The 24309-nt window shown below is 41.1% G+C and overlaps 1 protein-coding gene across 1 annotated transcript in view; it reads left to right on the top strand.

The window, feature by feature from the left end:
- LOC112117182 (uncharacterized protein KIAA0895) overlaps positions 1 to 24309 on the top strand; it is a 43549-nt gene that overhangs the window by 5920 nt on the left and 13320 nt on the right. Inside the window, exons 2-4 of the mRNA XM_026663480.2 lie at positions 12587 to 13275; positions 22081 to 22224; positions 23595 to 23727. Coding sequence (XP_026519265.1) covers positions 12587 to 13275; positions 22081 to 22224; positions 23595 to 23727 — 966 coding nt within the window. The remainder of the gene's footprint in view (positions 1 to 12586; positions 13276 to 22080; positions 22225 to 23594; positions 23728 to 24309) is intronic.

Here is a 24309-nt window from a genome sequence, read left to right as displayed (position 1 = left end):
TGGTTGTAAAAGCAGGAAAGGGGGAATAAGGAGAAAACTACCCAGTCAGTGTACAAGTTGATCCACAGGTGTTAGGAAGGGACTGCACAATTGGGTAGGGCCTCAGTGTTTGCAGCTGCTGTGTGTTGCAGAGGGGAGCAAAAAACATGGAGAAAGCCAAACTGGGATAATGTGGTTTTAATAGACTAATGTTTTTTTGTCAGAGGTATTATGTTTTTGTGATACAGTTGCTGGGTATTGTGCAGTGGGATCAACTGAGAGAACCTGTGTGTATATATCATAGTTTTAGAGAGATCATCAGAGCTGCCCAGAGTCTGGAACAGATGCTCTTTTTAATTTTATTTTCTGTTGTATAAATTGAAATAAATAAAATAAAGTCAGGAAATTCATAATTATACTTCTGAGAACAGTTGAAACTTGGTCCCCTTGCACGTAGATGGTAGGGCATAAAAGTTGGTACCATGTACAATAATGTGATATACAGTATGGTGTCAACTCTTCACCTATGTGTGAGGGGGCCAATTTATTAGATTTTAATCTTAGTATTAACAGTTTTGTATTTAAAACAGGCAACCTCTTGTGGATTCTGTTTAATAGTACTGGGTTTCTCAGGCCTGGTCCACACTACCCCCCCACTTCGGACTAAGGTATGCAAATTCAGCTACGTTAATAACGTAGCTGAATTCGAAGTACCTTAGTCCGAAGTTACCGCGGGTCCAGACGCGGCAGGAAGGCTCCCCCGTCGATGCTGCGTACTCCTCTCGCCGAGCTGGAGTACCAGCGTCGACGGCGAGCACTTCCGGGATCGATCCCAGAACATCGATTGCCTGCCGTCGGACCCTCCGGTAAGTGTAGACGTACCCTTAGAAGCCAATACATTTTTGATTGGATAAAGCTATTTGTTGGTAGGCTGCAGCTGGATTTAAAACAATGTAGTATACCCTTCACCACACAAATCCCTACAACATGTGAATATACTTCAGCAACCATCTTTCTTTTATACTTGTTTATATTTTACTAATCCTGATTTGTTTTTATATGGTTTCAAAGAGAAGCAAAGAAGTTCCTTTAATTGTAGATTAGAGAACACATACCAATGAAATGGATTGTCATACATCATTTTATTTTGTTGATTCAAGGCCACATCATCAAGCTAGTAGAAATTCATAGGAGGGTATTACCATGTTTTGCTTTTCTAAGTTACTCTCTTTACTAAATACTTCAACATTTTAAAAAAAACCCTCAACCACCAACAATTGACTGGAATTGTTTTACATTTTCAAGGCTCTCTGCAACACAAAGCGCTAGAGAAGCATTTTACTTTCACATGAAAGCCAAGATTCGCTTTGTTTTTATTGGGGCTTTCTGCCTTAGGCTTTGTGGTCCCCAAAGGCAACCTCTGTGTGCACATCTATCACATACAAGGTGAAATTCATCCCTGTGGGGAGTATCAGCTTATGGCCTATGCACCACTTATGGCCCCTTGAATCCTATTTTGAGTACTTAAATGGAACTTAAATGGTGCAGAGGCTTAGAAACAGATTTCCATGAGTGCTCAGCACCCCCATTTGGGGCTAGGTTTTCGAACACCTAACTGAAATGGTGAGATTTCAAAAGTGCTCAGCCAGGGCTGGCTCCAGGTACCAGCTTGGCAAGCAGGTGCTTGGGGCGGCCCCTCCGGAGAGGGGCGGCAGATCCAACTATTAGGCGGCAGTTCGGCAGACGGACCCTCACTCCCGCTGGGAGCGAAGGACCTTCCGCCGAATTGCCACCACAGATCGTGATCACAGTCGCGGCTTTTTTTGGGGGGGGGAGCTGCTTGGGGCGGCCAAAACCCTGGAGCCGGCCCTGTGCTCAGCACCAGGTTGTTCCTATTGAGAGCAATGAGAAAAATGCTGGGTTTTGAACATCTGGCCACTTTGTGTAGGTGCCTGAATGGGAATGGAGCTGCTTTGAAATATTCTGCCACTGGTGCTGGTCTCTGCACTGGGGTGAATTTCACTCACAATTACAGGCTTTTTAATGCATGAAGGCACTTGTGTGTGCATATGCAGTAATTAAGCAGCTAATTACTATATGTGCATAACAAGTGAGTGATTTTGCATATATCAAATTAGAGGCCACATTGACGCTGGATGAAAACTTGCCGTATGGCACACTATTAAAAGGTATTTTCAAGTATTTTAGAACATTTCAGTGAAAAAAACCCAACTAGTTCTAGCAATCTCATCTGATAAAGGTCAAGCAGACCAAAGAGGTTGATTTCTTGAGCGGCTTTGGTGCAGTTGTAGCGCTAAGACATTGCTTCTAGTAAACTTGATTTGCCAGCTCATAGCCCTACTGCGATTGGGAAAACAGATCTGTAAGACGTACCTTGGTTAAAGTGGAATCATATTAAATCAAATAGAACTTGGCCATTTTGGAGTTCAGCCCATTTCGGTCAGGGGTTGTGTCACCAACTGCCGTTTAGCCCAGGGTGCCTTTGTCCTGTGCAACTTTCATTCAGAGCCCCGATAGCAACAGCCTGATTACAGCACAGTCACCTCACCCTGGCTCCCACCAGCCTGCTTACTCCCTTCAGGGTGACACCAACAGCCTTTCCAGCCCTGGGTTTCCCCAACACCATCTCCTCTTTCGCACTCAGCCCCTCTCACTGTAGCACTGTGTCACCACCTGCGCTGCAGCCTGGGGTGAAGCTATTGTGCTGTAAATGGGCTGCTGGTATCAGAGCTCTGAGCAAAAGCTAAACAACACAGTGGCACCCAAGGCTACAGGGCAGGCAGGAACACAACCCCCTACTGACCTGGATTGAACCCCAAAGTATCACAGCCATATGCTACATATAATTTTTTAAACCAAAAATTCACACTGATCTCAATAGTAATTCTGCAGTTATATGAAATGAACTCCCGGTGTAGACTGTGCTATGTCGACAGGAGGGCTTCTCTCGTCAACATAGCTACCACCTCTCAGGGAGATGGAGTACCTACACTGATGGGGGAAGCTCTCCCATCATCGCAGGTAGCATCTTCACTAAACGCTACAGCAGCACTGTAAGTGTAGACAAGATCTCAGAATCAAATAGGGGAGGAGACGCCCAGTCCTTCCTAGCAATCAAGAAGCTGGAAGGTAGGGTTGCCACCTTTCAAATCATTGGTAACTGGAGCCCCAAGGCCACGCCCCTGCTCTGCCTCTTCCTTGCAAGGCCCTGCCCCTGATCTGCCTCTTACCTCAAGGCACCGCCCATGCTCAGCATCTTCCCCCAAGGCCCTGCCCCCATCACTCGCTCCTCTTCCCATCACTTGCTGGATCATCTGAAGGAGCCTGCCTGCAGGTAGGAGGCAGCTCCGGCTTAGCCAGGGCTAGTGTGGGTTAATGACCTTCCCCCCCCCCTCCCCCCCATGGTAACTGGACTTTTCGTTCAGGTGCCATTTAGGGTTGCCAGGTCCCCTTTTCAACCGGACTGTCCTGTCAAAAATTGGGCACCTGGCAACCCTAAATGGCACCCAAACACAGAAGCCAAAAACCAGACTGTTCTGGGTAAGACCTGGATGGGTGGCAGCCCTAATGGAAGGTTCCCTCTTAGCAGTCAGAAAGAGGGATATCTTTAATGGCGTATATATAAACTGTGCACTTAAAAGGGACACCATCAAACGAAGGAAAAAAATCATTGTCTAAATTATTTGGCCTATTTTGCTACTTGTAGCTCTTAGGATTACTAAAAAGGAAAAAAAAAAAAAAAAAAGAGGAAAACATTAGTTTACTCACTGTATGCATTTGACAGCAATGTTTCAAATCACTTTAATTGTTTCCTTGTCAGTTTTCCTTATTAATTGTGTGGGTCTCATGCAGTAATAGGAGAGGGATTTTTTTTTTTTTTTAAATGTGGTTGTAACAATTGGCAGAAGGATTTGGGGGGTGGTATAGGGCCTGCAACTACTTGTATCTAACACTAAAACGTATACTAGATTTCAAGTGGACAGTTTTCCTTTAAGATCTGGTACTGCCTTGTATGGAAAAACTCCCATTGCAATGTATTGGAGTTGGGAGCATATGGGTCAAGGACAGTGTTTTGTGCATAGCTTGTACATTTTTGCTTGCACGCCTAATGGTACAGCTCACACAAAATTAGAGCAAATATGGCTGTGCACCATGGCCTCAGTCAGTCTAACAGATCTGCAAAACTGACTTTTCTGATATTTGCTGCAGTGAAGGACATTTCAGGCCCAAATGATATTCTACCTCTTAGGGCAGGTCTACACTAACCCCCCAATTCGAACTAAGGTACGCAACTTCAGCTACGTGAATAACGTAGCTGAAGTTGGAAGTACCTTAGTTCGAACTTACCTCGGTCCACACGCGGCAGGCAGGCTCCCCCGTCGACTCCACGGTACTCCTCTTGCCGAGCAGGAGTACCGCAGTCGACGGCGAGCACTTCCGGGTTCGACTTATCGCGTCCAGACAAGACGTCATAAGTCGAACCCAGTAGTTCGATCGCTCGCCGCCGAACTACCGGGTAAGTGTAGACCTACCCTTAGATGGAGCAACTGAAGTGTGTCAGCCTCTGCAGATGTAGAGGCATTAGGCAGAAGATAAGATTATTACACTTGAGTCTCCTCTCATCTACCTCAGAGATTTCAGTTGAGCTACTCTAATACACAGTGGTGTAAGTGAGAGGGAAATCAGGCCTACTGCATGTATAGCCGCACATCTGGTGAAGGCTCTAACATTAGCACTTAAGAACATCGGGTGGATTTGGGAACAATCCTCTAGTGCCATTAAGAATTTTGTTTGACAGTTTGGGGCAGATATAATCCTGCTTCCACATGCAGGTCTTCAAGAGACATTGTAGCCATGTCTTAAACAAACAATGACATTTCAAACCATGAATGTGTTTCAATCTGAATAAATTCAGGTATATGAGAGTGTTATTTAGCATCATCTTTTGACATTTCAGACTTCTGAAGTAAAATGGGTATGTTTTTCTTTGTATCCTTGTTAAAAACAACGTGAAAACAGAAAAACAGCAAATTGATGATTTATTTTGCAAGAAGGACTGTGCCATTTTGAGGCCTCTTTGCATGTATAGCAGTGAATTGACAGGCTGGTCTCATGCTTACTATTCAGATGGGTCATGACACCAAAAATATACCGTGCCATAGATTGGCAGTGACATGGCACAACCGAGGTAATAGGTCACTGATAAAAACCAGGTTTAATATATATCTGTCACTGGCCCAGGGCAAGTAAAATATCAATGTTTTAATCATTATCAGTCACCAGTTGACTTGATTATATGCCAAAACAATTGAATTTTCATGACACTTTTTCAAGGATGCTTTGCCCATTATGTCTCAAAATGTCAGTCTCTTCCACTTTATTTTGGAAAATAATTTAGTGAAGATTACAGTATCAGATAGAGTATTCAGCACAACAGTTACATGCTTTTTGACCTTTGTATAATCTATGTAAAATAATATCTGTTATAATAATTCACATCTTTTGGCTCATTCATTGACCCTTATCTTCCAACACAAATGTCTCAGACAATATTAATCCTTGTTATATTCTGTGTAAATCTAGGTTGGAGAATGTTTAAAGAGCCCATACTGTGTTTGGCAGCTGGTTGTAAGGCTCTCTCGCAAAATGCACATTTAAATCTAACTACAGATTTGGAGGTGGCAGTTGGTGAAACATTTACCATATATTTGAGCTATATGGATCTGGGAATCTATAGCCCAGACTGCAACACCCACATATGCATGATAGTCACTGCAGGATTCAGATTGTTTGCTGCTGCTGCCCTGTGTTGTACAGAGATTGGCAGACAATTGGGTGATCCATTAATGGATTGCCCTGGCAGTAGTACTTAGTCTTAGATCCAAAATCTCCATTGGCATGTGCATCCCCAAATACGCACATGATATTAGACTGATGCAAGAGTACGGTGACCAGATGTCCCGATATTATCAGGACCGTCCCAGTTTTAGGGACTTTGTCTTCTATAAGCAACTATTCCCCCGAAAATAAAAGTGTCACGATTTTTCACACTTGCTATATGGTCACCCTATGCAAGAATCTCTGGGGTTGTATTTTATTTTGGGCTGTTTTCTGCATTTTACTTCTATTTCACATTTATCATTTCTTAGACATGCTTGTGACATGCTACTTCAGTTCCAAGGAATCGCTTACATTGTAGCAATAGAAAACCCTTCTCTACCCCAACACTGTTTTGGTTAGGTTCATAGTGAAGGTGACAAATTTCCACTGTTAGATAGCTGAAATTTAATTGTTTTGTATATACTGTGGCTAAATTTTCAAACATGGTCAGTAAATATACATTTTCAGTTTTGCATGCACAACCAAAACTGTGTGCCCAAAATTTTGTTTAAGATTTCACATGATCCAGCACTTAGATTGGCACTGCCGCATTTAGAGACTACGTTGAGGTCACTTGGAAAACTTGCCCTTAAACAGCATCCACCTTTATTAAAGGCAAAGAGCCTCACTGTTAGATTTAATAAATGCCTAAAGGTAGGTTTCTATACCTTCCTCCTTTCACCCTCTCCCCAAGAAAGAGATGAGAGCAATCCTTTTCTTCTTGTTGCCAAAAGTACCTTTAATTGTGTAGCAAAATGTATGTGTACTAATGTGGCTTGTGAACTTTAGCCTACTGGAGAGTATCCTGACTGCACCATACTCTGTGGGACTGATACTTGATATTGTTTTCTTTGTGCTGGGAATTGTGATTTCTCACACCACTACAGTATACACCAAAGCAAAATAAGCTAGATAAGCAGTCTGTCCTGCATTGATTAAACTGATCTTATTAAACTTGAACTGTAATGCCCTGAAGCCTTCTCTGTGCCAAGCGTAAAGGAAGCCTCTCAAATGGACCATAAAGCAAAACTAATCTTACATAATATCTGCTTGTCAGAACAGGGAAAATAACCGAATACAGTAGAATCTCAGAGTTATGAACACCTCAGGAATGGAGGTTGTTCATAACTCTGAACTGTTCGTAACTCAGAACAGAACATTGTGGTTGTTCTTTCAAAAGTTTCAAAGCTGTATTAAGTCAATGTTCACTTGTAAACTTTACTATGCAGAAGAAAAATTCTGCTTTTAACCATCTTAATTTAATTGAAACAAGAACAGAAACAGTTTCCTTATCTTGTCAAAAAAAATTTTTAAATGTTCCCTTTCTTTTTTAGTAGTTTATGTTTAACAAAGTACTGTATTTGCTTTTTATTATTATTTTTGGTTCTGCTGCCGCCTGATTGCGTACTTCTAATTCCAAATGAGGTGTGTGGTTGACCGGTCAGTTCGTAACTCTGAAGTTCTACTGCACTTCTAACTTCATCCTTTCAGTGTTGGAAGGACGCTCCAAGACTGTGTGTGGTATTTCCCCTCCCCCACATTTCTAGATATGTTTTGCATGAATGTACAATGTACACGAGACCACAGTACATTGATCTGTTTACTGCTTGCACCAGTATCCCGAGTAGCACTGAAGAACAGGAGTTTGTACAGTGTGAAAGATTAAAATGAATTCATAAAGCATCAAAACTTACATAGTGGTATGGTGTTATTTTTTGTCTCATTTGTTCTGAGAGCCAAGTCTAATTTTAGTAGGAAAATAAATCTGGAATTAAATTGTTGATTCAGTTACCTTTGTTGGATTTAATGATCCCTTTATTAATGTTCTATTTAGAGCATAATTATTGTATATATAGTTAATTACAGCTTGGATATGTCTAACGCTGGACCAAGTCCCGAGGTTTTTACTAAGTTTAACTCTGTGCATACTCAGGGCCATATCCTTCATTCCATGGATCCTTATAATTTAGGCACAGAAATGGGAAATGTGTATCTAGGGCATCATTCCCCTCTTAAAGGGTTGCCAACCCTCTGGGATTGTCTGTCATGTGATGAAACCTCCAGGAATGCATCCAACCAAAATTGGCAACCTACTCTCTTAGTCCGTTAGGCCCTGCAGAAGCCCACCTGTAGTTCTGAGGATCTGCTTGGGAGGAGTGAATAGGTCCAGTGAACTAACTCCACTAACTCCATGAGGAATCAGCACAGATGCTACATATGGATGGAGACTGTATTAACTTTTATGTGCAGCTGCTTGGCACTGTAGAGATTCCCTCCTCCCTGAGGGATGTCACAGGGGAAGGAACCATCTGCAGAGTTGAAGCCAGCAGGGCTCCAAGCCATTAGAGCTGCCCTGCCACACAGCCCAGCAAGGGGACAAGGGACTCTCTTAGTGAAAGTGGATTTAACACAGTCTGTAGGCGTGTAGGGGTGTGTGGCCATCTTTTGCTGTCAATCTCTGAGGGAGGCCACACCTCTTTGCTGTCACGCTCCTGGAGTAGCAGTCTATCAAAGGGAAGAAATTAGCAGTCTCTTGGGCTCAACCCTCAGGAAAGGGAGAGCAGCGAATGATTCCAGGGCCCAAGCCCTTAGGTGAGGCGGGGCTCCAAACAGTTTGAGTTCCCACCCTCAAGCAGGGTAAAGTATTTAGGGACAGTGCAGGGACCCAGGCCTCTGGGCAGGGCAAGGCACCTTGCAGTCTAGTACTCTAGCCCTCAGGCAGGGGCAAGCACCAACCGGTCAAGGGGCCCACACAAGGGGCAAGCACCAACCACAGTCTATGGGCTCTGGCAAGGGAGGAGCACCAAGCAGAGTTTATGGGGCTCAGGCGAGGGTGTCTGAGGAGCACAGGCCTCCCAGCCTAAGGAGGGGGAGTACTGCTCCCCCCCCAGGTGGGGTGGCAAGGGAGACATGTGCCCACTCAGCTCCACCACATCCCAGCCCAGGGCAGAGTGGTCTGTCACCAGGTCAGCAAGGACTCCATCCGCAAAACACTGACTGTGTCTCCAGCGGCACCACAGACAGACCGTAAACTGGTTCCCCTGGGCTGCTTCCTGTACTCCCCGTTAGGCATACCTGCATCCAAGGGTCATCCTCCATCTCCCCAGGGTACACTGCAAGCAGCAGTCCCAGCAACTCCTCAGTGTCAGGCATGTCTGGCTGTTCGGGTAGGTCAGGGGCCTCCTTCACAGAAGTCTCCTGCGGGCTCGGGCTCCAGCAGGGCATATCTGTCTCCCTCAACAGTTCCCATTCAACCGAGCTACAAGGCCTGCCTTTTATACTTCCTGTTCTTGTCCCGCCTCTCTGCTTCTGGTGTGGACTTCCTGGTTCCGCCCACTAGGGTGTGTGTGGCCCCCCCTCGCTGTCAATCTCCGAGGGAGGCCACACTTCTTTGCTACACAGTCCTTAAGGAACTTTATTTGCTTGATGAATTTAGTTTAGTTTGTCATGTTTATACTTTAAAGTACATTTTTTTAAACCCAGCTGAGTGTTGATATTGTACAGCTTTGAGTAGATGTTTTGAAAATATGGGGTTAACTTCCTTAGAAATGGCTTTGGTACTAATTGCTCTCTTTTCTTAATAGTCTTAATTTAAGTGATAGCTGATAAACCGCCTGGCAACTAAAAATGTGAGTTTGGGGAAACATACTAAATACCTGAATATACCCTACCATTTTTGTCGAGTTGAAATTTGTTCGCAGGGGCTGGCACATCCTAGATATTCCTCACCTCTCTGGGTGCTTATTCTGGGGAGTTTTCTGGAGAGGGACAGTTTCTTTATAGGTAGGGCACTTCGGTTTTGGTTATTTTAATTTTTGCCAGGAATTTATTGGTGTTTATTACTACAACAATAAAAACAGGTGAAAATTGGTGGAAAAAAACTATTAGTATTTTTTTCTGGGTAAATATTGGGGTTTATTTTGGTAGACAGAAGGACGGGGGGAAGTATTCAGTAGATTAATGCTCTGATTAATGGAATTCAATGTGGTTTGCTGCAGAACTAAAACAGAACTAAAAACACAATGCCACCTCTGACTTTAAAAAGCAATGCATCTCGAATCCCCAAATAAAAACGTTCATTTGAATAAACAGTTTACTGCTGTAGACTTAGAACTATCAGCCTCTAATATTTGCATTTAATAATTGAGCCACACCATTTGCAGCACATACACTCAAGTTCATCCTTTTCTCCTGTTTTTTTTTTTTTTTTTTTTTTTAATTTCAAATACTTCCTTGTGTTCTGAAAGGTATTCTAATACAGATTTTTGTTTTCTTCTCATTTTAGTGTGTCAAATATTTAAACCGTTATCTGTTAACAGCTTGAAATGTGTACATGATGGGTGTGAGATTCATCAGTATGTTCAGATGTGCATGCACTTCAGAGCTTGCATGCGTGCCTGTTTGTTTATTGTATGTACCTTCCAGACTAATACATGTAGCCTTACTTCAACAGGTAGCTTTGCATATACATACAGACGAATGTATTATCATAATACATATATTTCATGCAATGTATTGTATTTTCCTGCTAAAACAAGTTATTTTTATATATATTTGAATGATACAAAAGTAGGGTGAAAAATCAGAAAAAAAACAAATAATACTTTTTGTAAAATGTGGGATTTTTTCAGTCAAAATCGATTTAAACTGAAAACGAAGGGGCTTATTTATAGGCTAGATTGCTAGCAGGCCTAACACAGCTGCTCAGTGGAAAAGGGAGTACTAAGGCACCCCTCACTCCATTGTGTGGTAACATTAGGGCTGCTTGCATTGCAGCCCTGGCACTTGTGGCTTTCTCACACCAGGAGCAACTGGGCTGAGAGTAGCGGGTAGATGAGATCTGTGGTTCTGCCCCTACTATTCAATGTCTCGCAGAGCAGACTAGATGCACGTGGGAGAATAAATCACACTCTTAAAGGACTTTACACGTTATTTTCCTCTCCAGCACAACAGAGGAGTCCCTGAGGAACTGTGTCTAAGGTCTTGTCTACACTGCCAGTGACATGTAGGGTACATGTAGTTACATGCCACAGTGAAAAGCAGACAGCAGCCATATGGCAATGTGTAGCTAAAAGCGACAGTGAAAGGTTCTGGCAGGGGCCTTTCCCCTCTGCCTCTTGCCTGCCAGAGCGTCTGCCCACTGCTGAGTCTTTCGCTCTGGCAGCTCCCTATGGTGGGAAAAGGCTCCAGCAGTGGGGAGTCAGCGGGACACTACATGGCTAAAGATAGCAGTGTAGACAGGAGAGGTACTGCTAGGACATGTAGAGAGCCAGGAAGGGGTATATAGCTCAAGGTTCTGGTGTGTCTTTATTTTACTTGCTTAAGCTGTGCCTCACTGCTATTTGTAGCCATGCTAGTGGGGCGTATAGTGTATGTACTCTACATGCTGCCCTATGTGTAGACATAGCCTAAGAGGAGAGTTTCTGAGGGCATGTCTTACTTTTGGTGAGGTGCACCTATACACTGCCCCTTACTGCTTGTATAATTCAAGGATCACAATATTTGTAAACAGCAATTACTTTTTGAAAGAATCTTTAAAGATAATCATAATTTGCTTCAAAATAAACACAAGTAGAAAAGCTGATTACATAACTGAACTATTTAAATGTGTATACACATGCACAGCACCTGAATTTAAACATGGTAGTTGCTGAGATGTGCACTGAGGCCTGGTCTACACTGGGGGGGGATCGATCTAAGATACGCAACTTCAGCTACGAGAATAGCGTAGCTGAAGTCGACGTATTTTAGATCGACTTAGAATTACTTACTTCGCATCCTCGCGGCGCGGGATCGACGACCGTGGCTCCCTCGTCGACTTTGCTTCCGCCTCTTGCCGAGCTGGAGTTCAGCAGTCGACGGGAGAGCGATCGGGGATCGATTTATCGCGTCTACACTACACGCGATAAATCGATCCCCGATAGATAGATTGCTACCCGCCAATCCGGAGGGTAGTGTAGACGTAACCTGAGTTTGTACACCCATATTAGACAGATGGAGATGGAGATGGGCATAGTTGCTTGCATAGGTGCCGACTCTGTGGGTGCTCCGGGGCTGGAGCACCACAGAGAAAAATTGGTGGATGCTCTGCACCCACCGGCAGCTCCCCGCCCTCTCCCCCCCCGCTCCAGCTCACCTCTGCCTCCACCCGCCTCTGCGTGCCCGCTTTTTCCCCCTCCCTCCCAGCGCTTGCGCCGCGAAACAGCTGTTTCGCGTGGCAGGGAAGGAGAGGGAGGAGGGGAACGTGGCATGCTCAGGGAAGAGGCAGAGACGGGATGTGGATTTGGGGAAGGGGTTGGAATGGGGGGCAGGGCAGGGGTGGGGAAAGGATGGAGTCGGGGCAGGGCCAGGGGCGTGAGCCCCCACCAGCGCCGGGGAAAGTTGGCGCCGATGGTTGCTTGTGCAAATTAGGCCTGAAATTCCACATCTAGCCTGTTTAACAATACATGCGTGCTCACACACACAAACATGCGTGCGCATGCACACACACACATACACACAGAGAGAGAAATGCCTGTTTCCTTTTATCTTAAAATCAAGATTGTCGTAAGGTAGTTGTAGTCATGTAAAGTTATTTTGTATTCAGATTCTGTGTTTCATACTTGTTATTCGGTTAGGTCCTAAGAATTGTATATTGTTTATTGTATCATTACAGAACAGTCAGATTTGTTCTAGCGTTCTGTTTTCTTTTTTTTTTTTAATGCAGAAAAACTTCACTGGCCTGAGCAAGAGCTCTCTAAAAAGTCAGTCTTAAATCCAGAAGAACATAAGCTGACCATTCAGAATGAAAGCAGTCTTCAGCACCTGTCCTCTGGAATCCTTAAGGATATTTTCACAACAGGAACCAGTAGCTACAATGTCCTTCTGCAAAGCAAAGAGGAGAAAAAACACCACTCTCAAAAGCTGTCATCTGCCTACCACAAGAGGCACAGAAAGTCCACCAAGTCTTCTACTACCTCGCGAAGCAACGAGCACCGCAAGATCAAAGTCCCACTGCCTTTGCTCAGCAGTGGCTGGTATTGCATGAACAGGCAGCCATCCATCTTTATCGCTAGCCCAGTGTCTAGCAGTGCAAAGTTTACACACAGTATTTCTGTTGCCGGGAACAGCATAGGACTGCCACCTCGACCCAAAAGCAAGGCTAAGAGACATTATTTTTCTAGTCTAACAAAGCCAAAGCAGCCTCAATTGTCAAAAAGCCATGGTAAAGAGGTAGATGTCTCTGGCCGAAAACTCTGTATACTAACTGCCATCAAGCCTTCCAATGTGGAAAAAGAGAAGATTAAATTCTTCAAGTCCGATTTTACCTATAATCCTCAATTTGAATATGCAAATCCTGCATTGCCAAATGTGTTAGCTAAGCACAGCCAAGCATCCAACAAGTTTCTTAAACAGGTATAGTTATTGTTACACATGCTCCTTGTTCACTCCTCTTTGTAGTACTTTTTTCCACTTATAAAGACAGCATTTGGTTTTGTTTGCTGAGGTGAGAACATTCTTCATTATCTCATAACAGGCTACATTAAAATAGAGTATGAAAATATGGCATTTGACAGAATACAAATTATATGCCACATTAGAAGTACTTAATGCACATCCGTATTATAGCAGCCTTTTCACTTTGAACGTGTTTTGATTTTAAAAATCTTTTTCAGGACTAAAGCACCTGAAACATACTATCATAATCTATAACTGGGGTAGGCAACCTATGGCATGCGTGCCAAAGGCGGCACGCAAGCTGATTTTCAGTGGCACTCTCCCTGCCTGGGTCATGGCCACTGGTCCGGGTGGCTCTGCATTTTAATTTATTTTTAAATGTAGCTTCTTAAACATTTTAAAAACCTTGTTTACTTTATATACCACAATAGTTTAGTTATATATTATAGACTTATAGAAAGAGACTTTCTAAAAACATTACTATGTATGACTGGCATGCAAAACCTTAAATTAGAGTGAATAACTGAAGACTCGGCACACCACTTCTGAAAGGTTGCCGACCCCTGATCTATAAGGATTTGCCCACAAAATGTTAATTACTAGATGTCTTTCTTTATTTCTTGTTTTCTTTGACTAGCCTGCTCTGTAGATCAAGATTTTACTATAACATTTTGTAGCTCTAACCCCATTTAAAGCATGAAAGGGGCCACATAGTAATTACTTTTTTTGTATATGTTTCAAGGGGGCGCTGGAGGGAGGGAAGTAGGGAGGGAGGGAAAGAGTCTAGAAAACCTGCCAGTCCTCTTGATGACACGAGGATTTAGGGGGCAATCATACATTCATTATTGCTTGCCTTAAGGTCACGATTATTGGATAAGCATGTGTTGATTTCATGTGGTTTAATTAGCTTTGGAAGGATTTTCACATTGCATCAAGCTCAGTCAGGCAGCAAATCAGTGCCCATGCCCTTGAATGTGACTGAAATTCTGTTCCAGGGACAGGTAAAGCTGCATAAATCAGTTTTCCTATGATACATGGCCTAATTTCAGTGTGGATTATTGTGGATTATTAGGATGATGTTGTTTGTCTGATCACTAATCTGCAGAGTTTTCCATTCGTTTTAGTAATGTGGCTTCCTACCTATGTATTCTCAGGCTCAAAATGTTTTTATTTTAACTTTAAACTATTTTAACTGTAAACAAAATAAGACACAGTCAGGGCTTATCTACCCAGTTTCAGAAGTGACCCTCTTTCCACTAGTGCTTTTTTAGTAAGATCCTTGACTAGCCTAGGAAATAAAGGGTGTTTGGAAAATGTGTTTTTAACAGAGAATCAAATATTGTAAGTGATGTCCTGGTTACAAGCTCTGTCATTGTGTAGTAGGTTCTGGTTTGTGAGCATGAGTAGGCAAATTATTTCACTTCAAAATGACAAAGAAGCTCAGTGCAAAAATTGAAAACAAAAAAACCAAGCACCCATGACTCTAACATCTGATTTAGGGAGAATTTTATGGCCACGGACGTGTTCAGAGATTCATTTTTATTGATTCACATAGCTGCCTTATGATATTTAAAGGTGTAGTTTGCAGATTTATATTAAAAATATATATTAATGTAACCCACTAGCTTGGTTTTATTATTACCATTATGAAAAACAGAACTTATAACTTATCTGCTCTGTCCTAAAAAGTGGAAAAAAATCCTTTATTGAGGAGCATGTATTTGGTTTTTTCTTTCTCTTTCTGTCTTAAAAAAAAAAAAAAATGTCCTTTTGCTCGTTGGATAATTTTAGAAGCATTAAAAATAGATGATTGCAAATTCAGGTCCTCTTTTCCTTCTATAACTAATAAAATAGTTTTATTGTTAAACTAAATTTTGCAGATTGCACTTAAATTCAAAAAGAGCTAGTGATATTATGAAAAAACAAACAATTCAGCCTGGTATGTTGGAATTTTTTTTAAAAAATGAGACCTTAAAAACATTTTATGTGAAGATTGCATATACAGAAACCTGTGAAATATCTGTTTAAAGGTTTGATTTCTTTCAGCCTATTTCAGTAAACCGAACCACTGTAATAATGAATAAATGCCTTTTCTGATAGTGAATGGTTCCTCAGCAATATGCTGTCTGGCTTTAGGGACTGACATGTCACTTTAAGTTTTTCTATTTTATAATTAAATGCAGAGAACCACAATTTTTAATATCATAATACAACAGTAATGCAGTATGTTTGTGTTCTGTCCAGTGAACCGTGATATTTCTGATGGTTTCTCATTAGTCAGATACATAGCAAGGGAAAACGTCTCTTCCCAGATAGAGCTGCAAACGGCTTGATCAAATGAATTATTTTAAGTGATTGAAATTGTAAGGAATAACATCATCTCAAAGTCTGACTTGTTAAGAAATTGAATAAACAGATTCTGGACTTTAAATAAACAAATATGAGCAGTCATAACTCAAATAATACCAATCCCAGCAGATGGCACTATTTCTTTTCATTTGCAGTAGAAAACCTCATCTTCATGCAGATTTGAATTTAGACTCTTACAGATTTTGTCCAGATGAACCAACATATTATCTAAAATGACAATCAGTAACTTGTATATTCTTGCTAAGGTGTGGGCCAAGTTATTGCCTCACTTCAGTGTGAACTGAAAGTCTGAACTGAAAAATGAATTTGGGAAGAGAAGGGGGAACACTCTATAGCCTTTTATAGTGACTGATACATTCTGAAGAGACAGTTCAACTCTTGGAACTAGTTAACCAACAGTACCCAGTATGTCAAGTAGTTTGTAGTCAAATACTGCTATATACAGTACATAAAGCATTTCCCCTATAACAGGACATAGGCCCCAGTGTTTTTGCAACATTCTCAGGCTTTGATTGGTTACCATAATTATTCTGGAAGGGCTTTCTTTCTACAAGTGACTTGCCCAAGGTCACACAACAAGCAATAGAACCCAGGTCTCCTGACTCTGAGGCCAGTGCTCCATCCACTGGTTTACCGAGACTCCCATGCCTAGCATTAGTGATCGGAGTTTCCTGTCACTGAGAGCTTCATTTGTGTTCAGTGTTCTAAAGAAATTTCCTCACTGCTATTTATAATGAAGTAGTATTAGAAAATATTGCATTCTGATTAGTTAAATGGCAGAGCATTCTTCTGGGATAGTACCATATGTCAGAGCTGCTTTTATTTGCTAAACTGCATCACAGGTAATATCAACATTCCTCTATAAACAATGTCAAAATGCAGGATTATCTACTAAAGATTACCTGTAATTGCATTTACTAAACCTCTTCATTTTCCTTTATCTATGAGCTTTCATGTTGTGAACAAACTTACTCAGCACCAGGCAGTACATATATTTTCATCCACATCCTCAAATCTCTTCTCAATCCCTTTGTCCTTACTCTAATTTATTGTGCTCTTTTCATATATCATCCCTTCCCTAGCTTTAGAGATTAGTTCTTATTCTTATCATCTTTGCCACTCCTCTTGCCCAACTTTGCTCTCAAGATTCCTTCCAGCTCTCCCTCCTCCTTATTTATCTCTGTTTCTTAACAAGGCTTAAGTGAGAGCTGTTTTTCATTTAATTTTTTAAAAAAGTTGAACTGGGACTAGTGTGGGCTGCCCTTCGTGTTTGAAGCATCTCTCTGAAGCCCTGATGAGATACTTGGTTCTAACAGAAACAGTATGTTGAAATCACTGCTGGGACACATCCCTCAGCAGCCCGTAGCATGAGGGTAGGCCTGCCTTTTACTCCCACTTCCACACCCCAACGACAGAGATGATTCTGATGCCACATGCTGCTTCCGACTCAGCATCTAGTAAAAATTAAATGAAAAAGAAAGTCCTCGAGTGGTGGCTAGGGTGGAAAAAGCAGAGAAAGAAAGGACTTGGGGAAAGTCTTGGGAGTAGGAAGCCACTTAAAACATGTAAAATAAAGATTTTTGTAAAGTTTTTATTTTTATTTAAGATAAGTTGAGTGATCAAAGTAGGGGACAGGAGTCAGGATTCCTGGATTTCATTCCTGACTCTGTTACTGACTTGCTGTGTGACTTTGAGCTAGTAACTTACCACCAAATTTTCCAAAGTGGCTACTAATTTGTCTGCCTCCACTCTTGGTGTGCTCATCTTGAGACCAATAGGGCTTGAAAGTGCAGGGCACCCACAACTACAAGTGAGGTCAGTGGGAGTTGTGAGTGTTCAGTACTTTCTGAGAGTCAGGCCTGAGGTATCTTAAGTTGGGCTTCCAAAAACGGAGGCTCCCAAAACCAGCAGCCACTTCTGAAAATTTTGGCCTTAACCTGTCTGTGCGTCAGTTTCCCAGCTAGTAAATAGGGACAATTATTACCTCCCCGAGTCCTCCCAAGAGTGTAGAGAGGCCAATTTTAGCAATGTGTGTGAAGCACTTTGACTAGACTATTAAAGTAATGATTTTAACTTTTTTTTTTCTATTTACAGAATTGAAAATATGAAACTTTTTTCACAAGGATTTATTACAATTTTGATCAAATTATTTAAGAGCTTTTTAAAGGCAATGTCATAATAAATAATTGTACGTGGTAACTTTAGACATATTACGGCTTCTTGGGGAGTTGCATTGCTCTGCCTTTGGCCTCATGACTAACAACCCACTCAAGGTGTGGCAGGATCCACGCCTGGAACACTCCCTATTGTTCATTGTGTAAACATATTACTGTGGTTATTATATAGTTAATGTATTATTGTTGTGGTTAAATTATGAAGTTTAACATAGTTGTGACAGAAAGTTTTAGGGCCTTATCTAGCTCTCAGTTGAGAAGCTCTCATTGGCATTTATGAGAACTGGATAGTACCCACAGGGACAGATTGTGCTACCCTTATGCTGAGTAGTACTATAACCTGCAAGGAGTTCATTCAGTATGAGTAAGGGTGGCAGAGTTGGGCCTTTACTGATCAATTAGTGCAGTAATTTCACCTACCAGAACTGCCTGTTAAATTTCATTTAAATTCTTATTTTCAACATCTTAATGCATTTTAGTAAAAGCTATCCACTATTCATTTATGAGAGCTGGAATTGAATAGATGTTGGGGGTAAGAAAGAGAGAAGAAAAGAGGGCTGGGAATCAGAATAAGAGATTATTGGTCAATTAAATTTAATTGTGAATGCAGATCTCTGTTGCATGTTCAAAGGGATTTGAGCCTCAGAGACTATAAAGGTGCCCAATTCTTAGCATTTCAGGTGCTTACCTAACAGACTTCATTGAATTTCCTTGTTTAAAAAGCAGTGAAGAAAAGTCTATGCCAAAGGATAAAATATTAAAGGAGACATTCTGTTTAAATGAAAGAGTGAAATTAAATTTATTGTTCAGTGAAACCAGATATATATAGCAACTAATAGGTAACATGAATATCTTAAAAGATCTGGTAAGCTATAAGAGAAACTGAAGAACTGTTGTACTGAATTATTCAGGTTATTCAGTGAAAGTAAACTATACTCCTGTAACTAAGTAGGAAACTTATTTTACTTATAAGGGATGTATACAAGCATGAGAGCACAGATCAAAATCTGCACAGTAACAGGAAAGCATCCATTTAAAATGAATATCAGAAGATGGCTAGAACAAGTTAATAATTCAGCCTTAAAAAAAAAAACTTGGAAAAAGCACACAGGTTCTCTGACTAATAAACAAACTGGGCTATTAACTAAGAACTAAATGTTGCTTAGATTACGCCTGGGGGAATTCTGCACCACTGTGCATGCGCAGAATCTATGTCCCCCACATATTTCTTTGCTTCCCCGCAGAAAAATGACTTTCTGATGGGGAAGCAAAGGGAAGCCACAAGAGCGGTCACGCGACCCTCCCCAGCAGTATGTTTTGGGTGCCCGGGGCAGACGGCAGAGAGAGAAATCACTGTGGGGCCGGGGATGGGACTGGGGAAGACACTTATAAAGCAGTTCAGTAAATAACTTGATATGGTAAATCAGGTGCAGATGTCTGTTAGGGAGGAAAGGTCATGCTAATTACTGTACACGTAATACACAGATATATCCTTTGCCCCTGAACCTGTGTATAAAAATAAAAAAGGGAGAATGGCTTCTTTATAGCTAAGTTTAGTAACTTTGCTGCTGATCGACACAGTTAAATAGAGCCTTCAGATCTCACAGGAGGCCCTTTGGATACTGTAGTAAGTGAGAGGCAGCATTCTAAGCTTGATCATAGGAAAATATCAGAAATGGAGTGGAATGTTTGTTCAGCATTCAGAGAATCTCTCTCTCTCTTTCAGCCAAGAGCTACAATACTTAAAGAATGTCTCATGCATAACATTATAGTGTGTTCCAATGATGATTGCTTGGCATTGCTCCGTTTTAGTTAAAACAAAACAAGACTATCTGTAGCTGTGTAAGTTTCTAAATTAATCATATTTTATGGACAGTAAGTCTACCCACCAAGTTCCTCAAATATCAGAATAATCTAGTCGCAAACTGTGTGCATAGTCACCTTATTATTGCAGTATACTGGGAGTCAGAGCATTTTAAAAAAAGTCTTGTGTTTCCCATTATTGTAAGTGGTATTATATTTGCAGTATTAATGTGGTAAGGCTCAGTCCTGTTCTAATCTATTTTATATAATTCGTATAGTGACCTTATCATTGTAGCATCTGGGTACCTTCCAGTAGTACACTAAGGCTTAGCAATGTGACTAACATTGGTAAAGTATGGTTCCTTCTCACTTTGATCCTCTCCCCCAGGGAAGGTGCTGAGATCTTCTATTCACATTGAAGTTAGGAGGAAATTCAGCTCTTCTTCAGGGAGGTTCCAGCATCTTGAAGGAGCAGGCCTATAACCAGCAACACAGTTTGCAGATGCAGTTCTCATAATTAAAACATTAAAATCTCATTTTTGCAAGAAACTAAGGCTATGTCTACACTTCAAGATTGCAGCTTGAGTCAACACACCTGAGCTAGATTTAATATAGCTAGCCCAAGTCCTGGAACAGTGAAGCTGTGGCAGCATGCCCTTCAGTTGGAACCATGGGTAATTACTTGTGGGGCTAGCCTACGTTGAAGTGTGCGCTGCTACGCTTCACTACTCTGGGACCTGAGAGAGTTAGATTAAAGCTAGCTCGGGATATGTCTACACAAACTACAATCACACCCCGTGACTGCAGTCTAGTCCTACCCTCAGAGATACTTACTCAAGGCCCAATCCTGTAAAATGGTGCAGACCCTGAAATCCCATTCATATTAACTGTATTTGAGGGCACTAGGATCAGGCCCGAAATAAGGGAGCAACAAGAAATATTGGAGGAATACATTTGAAATGATGTGACGTCATCTTAGATGGGTAGTTTTCTATAAACAGTCCTGTGCAGCATTGTCAACTCTCATCGTTTTATAACAAGTCTCATATTTTATATTTGTCTGAAAGCTCCAGCTCCGGGAGTCTTGTGAACATAAGAGAATATCAGCTTTTTTTTTTTTTTTTTTTTTTAAAGGAGATTTTTAGCCCTGATGGTTGTAGAGAAAAGCTTGAAAATGTGACCCAAATGAACCCTAAAGGCTCAAAAATAGCAGGGAAATAAAAAGAACTCAACCCATTTTTTTTAAATCTCATGATTGTTAAGTCAATTTCATGATTTTTTAACATTTGTGGTTGGCAATACTGGCTGGCTGGAGTTCCTGGGAGCTCCTTGTAAAAATTCTCCCAACAAATTGAATTCTCCTCAGCCATCCTGTCTCTGAAGGAGTTCTCTTCCCTGCTTTGTTACTGCTAAATCATCCCTACTAAAGTTGACATATCCTGGATATCATAAAATTGATCTTCATAAGTATTTTATTGTCTTTGGAGTGCACTAAATGGCATATTTGAAAATAAATCGGGGTAGGCTATCCCCATCTCTCCTATAAGATCTTCAGCCACAATAACCTCAGTTCCCATCATACAGGGCTGAACACTGTGCTATCTATATTCAGTTCTGTTTTCAGCAACAAAGTATAAGCATTTCCAGATAAATACACTTAATATCAGTTTGTGTGTCAAGTGTTGTTTGCCACCTTTCGTGTGCTTACGAGAAAAATAGTTCCATAATTAAATGGGAAAACTGAACAGATTTCCCAGTCCTTCACCCCGTATCTCTCCAAACACATGCATCCATTGTACAGAGGGGTTAAAATATCAGTAATCATCAGGAATGCTCAGTCATGATTCAGCATTTCTAAATTTAAAAATATCAAAAAATAAACAGAGATTGTAGTAATGCTTAACATTTGTACATTGAATGAGAGAAGTGATAACTCCTTAACCCTCAGATCATCCCTGTGAGGTAGGAAAGGACATATTTTCATCTCTGGTTTACAGATGGGGACATTGAGACAAAGAGGCCCAGATCCTCAAAGGTATTTAGGTGCCTAACTCCCATTGAGTATCTGGGTTTAAGTGACTTTTCCCAAAGTCATAGAGGAATTGGTTTCCATTTACTGAGCTAATACTATGTGTGTGGAGCATGATGGTGTCCATAGGAGTCTAATATGAGTAAACCAGGTTCCTGCAACTTTTTCTTAATGTATTTGCATTCATAATGTGGCTCTGAGGATGACAGAAGTTGATTACTGAGGGTATTAGCTTATATGTAACTACAGGAGTTCAGTAATGTATCCCATAAGAGTTAAAGGGAAAAAAACCAACCGTTTGTCCCATAGCTACAGATGTAATACAATTGCTAGTCTGCAGCTGGAATCTTATTGCACTTATGTCTGCTATGCATTTTTCTTTTACAGTCTGTCAATATTATGGAACGGACATTGCAGAAATATGGAAGCTATGAAAAGTTTGAGCAGGCTACTGGAGGCAGCCTGCTACCAAAAAGTCGCATTTGGAATCATGTCAGGAAATACATGGTGAAAGAAGGCTGCCTTGGTGAGGTAGGATGCACACAGGATCAATGAAAAAGCTTCCCCTTTAATCACAAAATCAGAAATTAGAGATAGAAAAGACCTATAAGATTATCTAGTAGTGCGTCCCTTGTCAATATAGACTTGCTCCTTACATTATATTTTCTAATGGGTTTGTCCATTCTAGTTTTAAATGATCTAAACAATGTGGCTTCCAACTACTTCTCTTGGGAGATTATTCCACAGTGTAATAGATCTCATCAGGAAGTTTTCCTGCTACTTGAATTATGTGTTCCCATTCTTAATTTCATTCTATTACTTGGAGGTGTACCTGAAATAACAACTCTCCTTCCTTATCCCTTCAGTTACTTGTAGAGTAGCACATCCCCATTTAGTCACTTTTGTGTATGTCTAACCCAACCTGCGCTGGGTTTTTCTAATGCTGTATCACAAACTCCTCTAATTTGCAGTCATCTTATATTGCAAAGCTTTTTTTTTGCTGCTTCCTATATTTCTTGTTCCTGTTGTATACATTTATGCTGAATTAGGTTTAAACAGGAGAGCTATGCTGGATTTTGAATTTTACCGGGTAGACCTCATTGGTTTGTCTAGTCTTACCTGAATGTCAGGAATGAATATTACATACACACACGGTGAAATTTACTCCTGTGGAAAGAGTCCACACAAGGACTGTGTACCACTTAATCCACTAGAATAGGATTTAAGTATTAAGTGGCCCATTAAGCATCATAGTGCAGCAAGATAGTATACTAAGCCTTCCCACTTCTGTAGGTGACCTTTAAAGATTTGAAATGAATTTTTTTAAAATAAATCTTAGTTTCAATGTATTTTTAAGTGTGTGTGTGTGTGTGTGTGTATATATATATATAATAATTTTAAAAAAAACCCTGACAAATAGGTACTTAAATTGATTGAGTATATATATTCAGTCAGTTTAAGTGCCTATTTGTCAGGTTTTTTTTAATTTACCTTCTCTTGCTACTAGTAATATGCAAGGTTACAATAAATGACTTAAAAGAGAATTATTTTCTTTTTTCTCAGTTTGTTAACTTAGTGCATTTGACCGCACTTTTTGTTCAGTCAGTTTCACTGTTTCCCCTCTAGGACAGTTAGGTTCCAGTTCTGCTATCTGATTTGCATGGCTGAACCCTTATGTTCATGCGAAGTCCCACTGAAGTCAATGAGGCTTCACACAGGCACAGGGGAACAGAACCTTTCTAGAGACACAAAAACTTATTTGCGTCTTGTTGGGAAGAGCCTTGAGAGGCATGTGACTGAGTCCAGATAGAACACTGGGGGAGTGAGAGGGAGAATAGAAGCGGCAAAAAGCAGGAAAGGAAAAGAACTCTTTTAAGCCTCAAGCCTTTCTTTCTCCTTAGATTGTAGTTCATCTCACTGAGGACCTGCTTTCTCGTGCCTCAATGACAGTGGTGAATGGCCGCCCAACTCTGACTATCAATGTTTCCACTGCACGTGAGCACTGGCTAGAAGGGATGCTGAGGCACGAAATAGGTATGGACACATGTTTTGAATTCTTCATGCCAGAGAGAATATGTGCATTCTTATTTATTATTTGTTTTCAGTAACACTGACAATGTCCTAGGCGTTGTACAAACCCAAAAGAAGTTCTGGCCCCTCCTACTGTAGATGTGGTAAAGCATAAGAAAGGACTATTTATAATTGTAGTATACAGTAGAACTAAAACACCCAACTAGTACCTTGAGAGATGTAGATGTGAGAAATGTTGCCAGTGAACCCCAAATCTGTGCAAGTCCTCCCTGGTTTTGAGTTATCTGGGGAGAGGATGAGCGAACAAACAACACAACATATGTGTAGTAGTCATAGTGCTTAATGCACTGCTGGAAGGCACTCAGACACTACAGTGATGAGCATGGTATAAAAACCTCTATAACATAGAATACAGTAATTACAAACATTTAGCCCAGGATAGTAGAAAGTTTCTCAAACTTTTTCTAGGTTTTGGGTGAACCTGCCCCAGTATACCAGACCAAACCCAGATGAAATCCAATGGCTTTCACCAAGTTACTCTTTTAGGGTTTTATGCCTGTGAATGCCCTGCACCACCGTTATAAC

This window comes from Terrapene carolina, unplaced genomic scaffold (assembly GCF_002925995.2).
Source record: "Terrapene carolina triunguis isolate 2854851 unplaced genomic scaffold, T_m_triunguis-2.0 Scaffold33715, whole genome shotgun sequence".
NCBI lineage: Eukaryota > Metazoa > Chordata > Testudines > Emydidae > Terrapene > Terrapene triunguis.
Note: the sequence above shows the minus strand (reverse complement) of the source record. Positions and strands in the feature narration are given on the sequence as shown.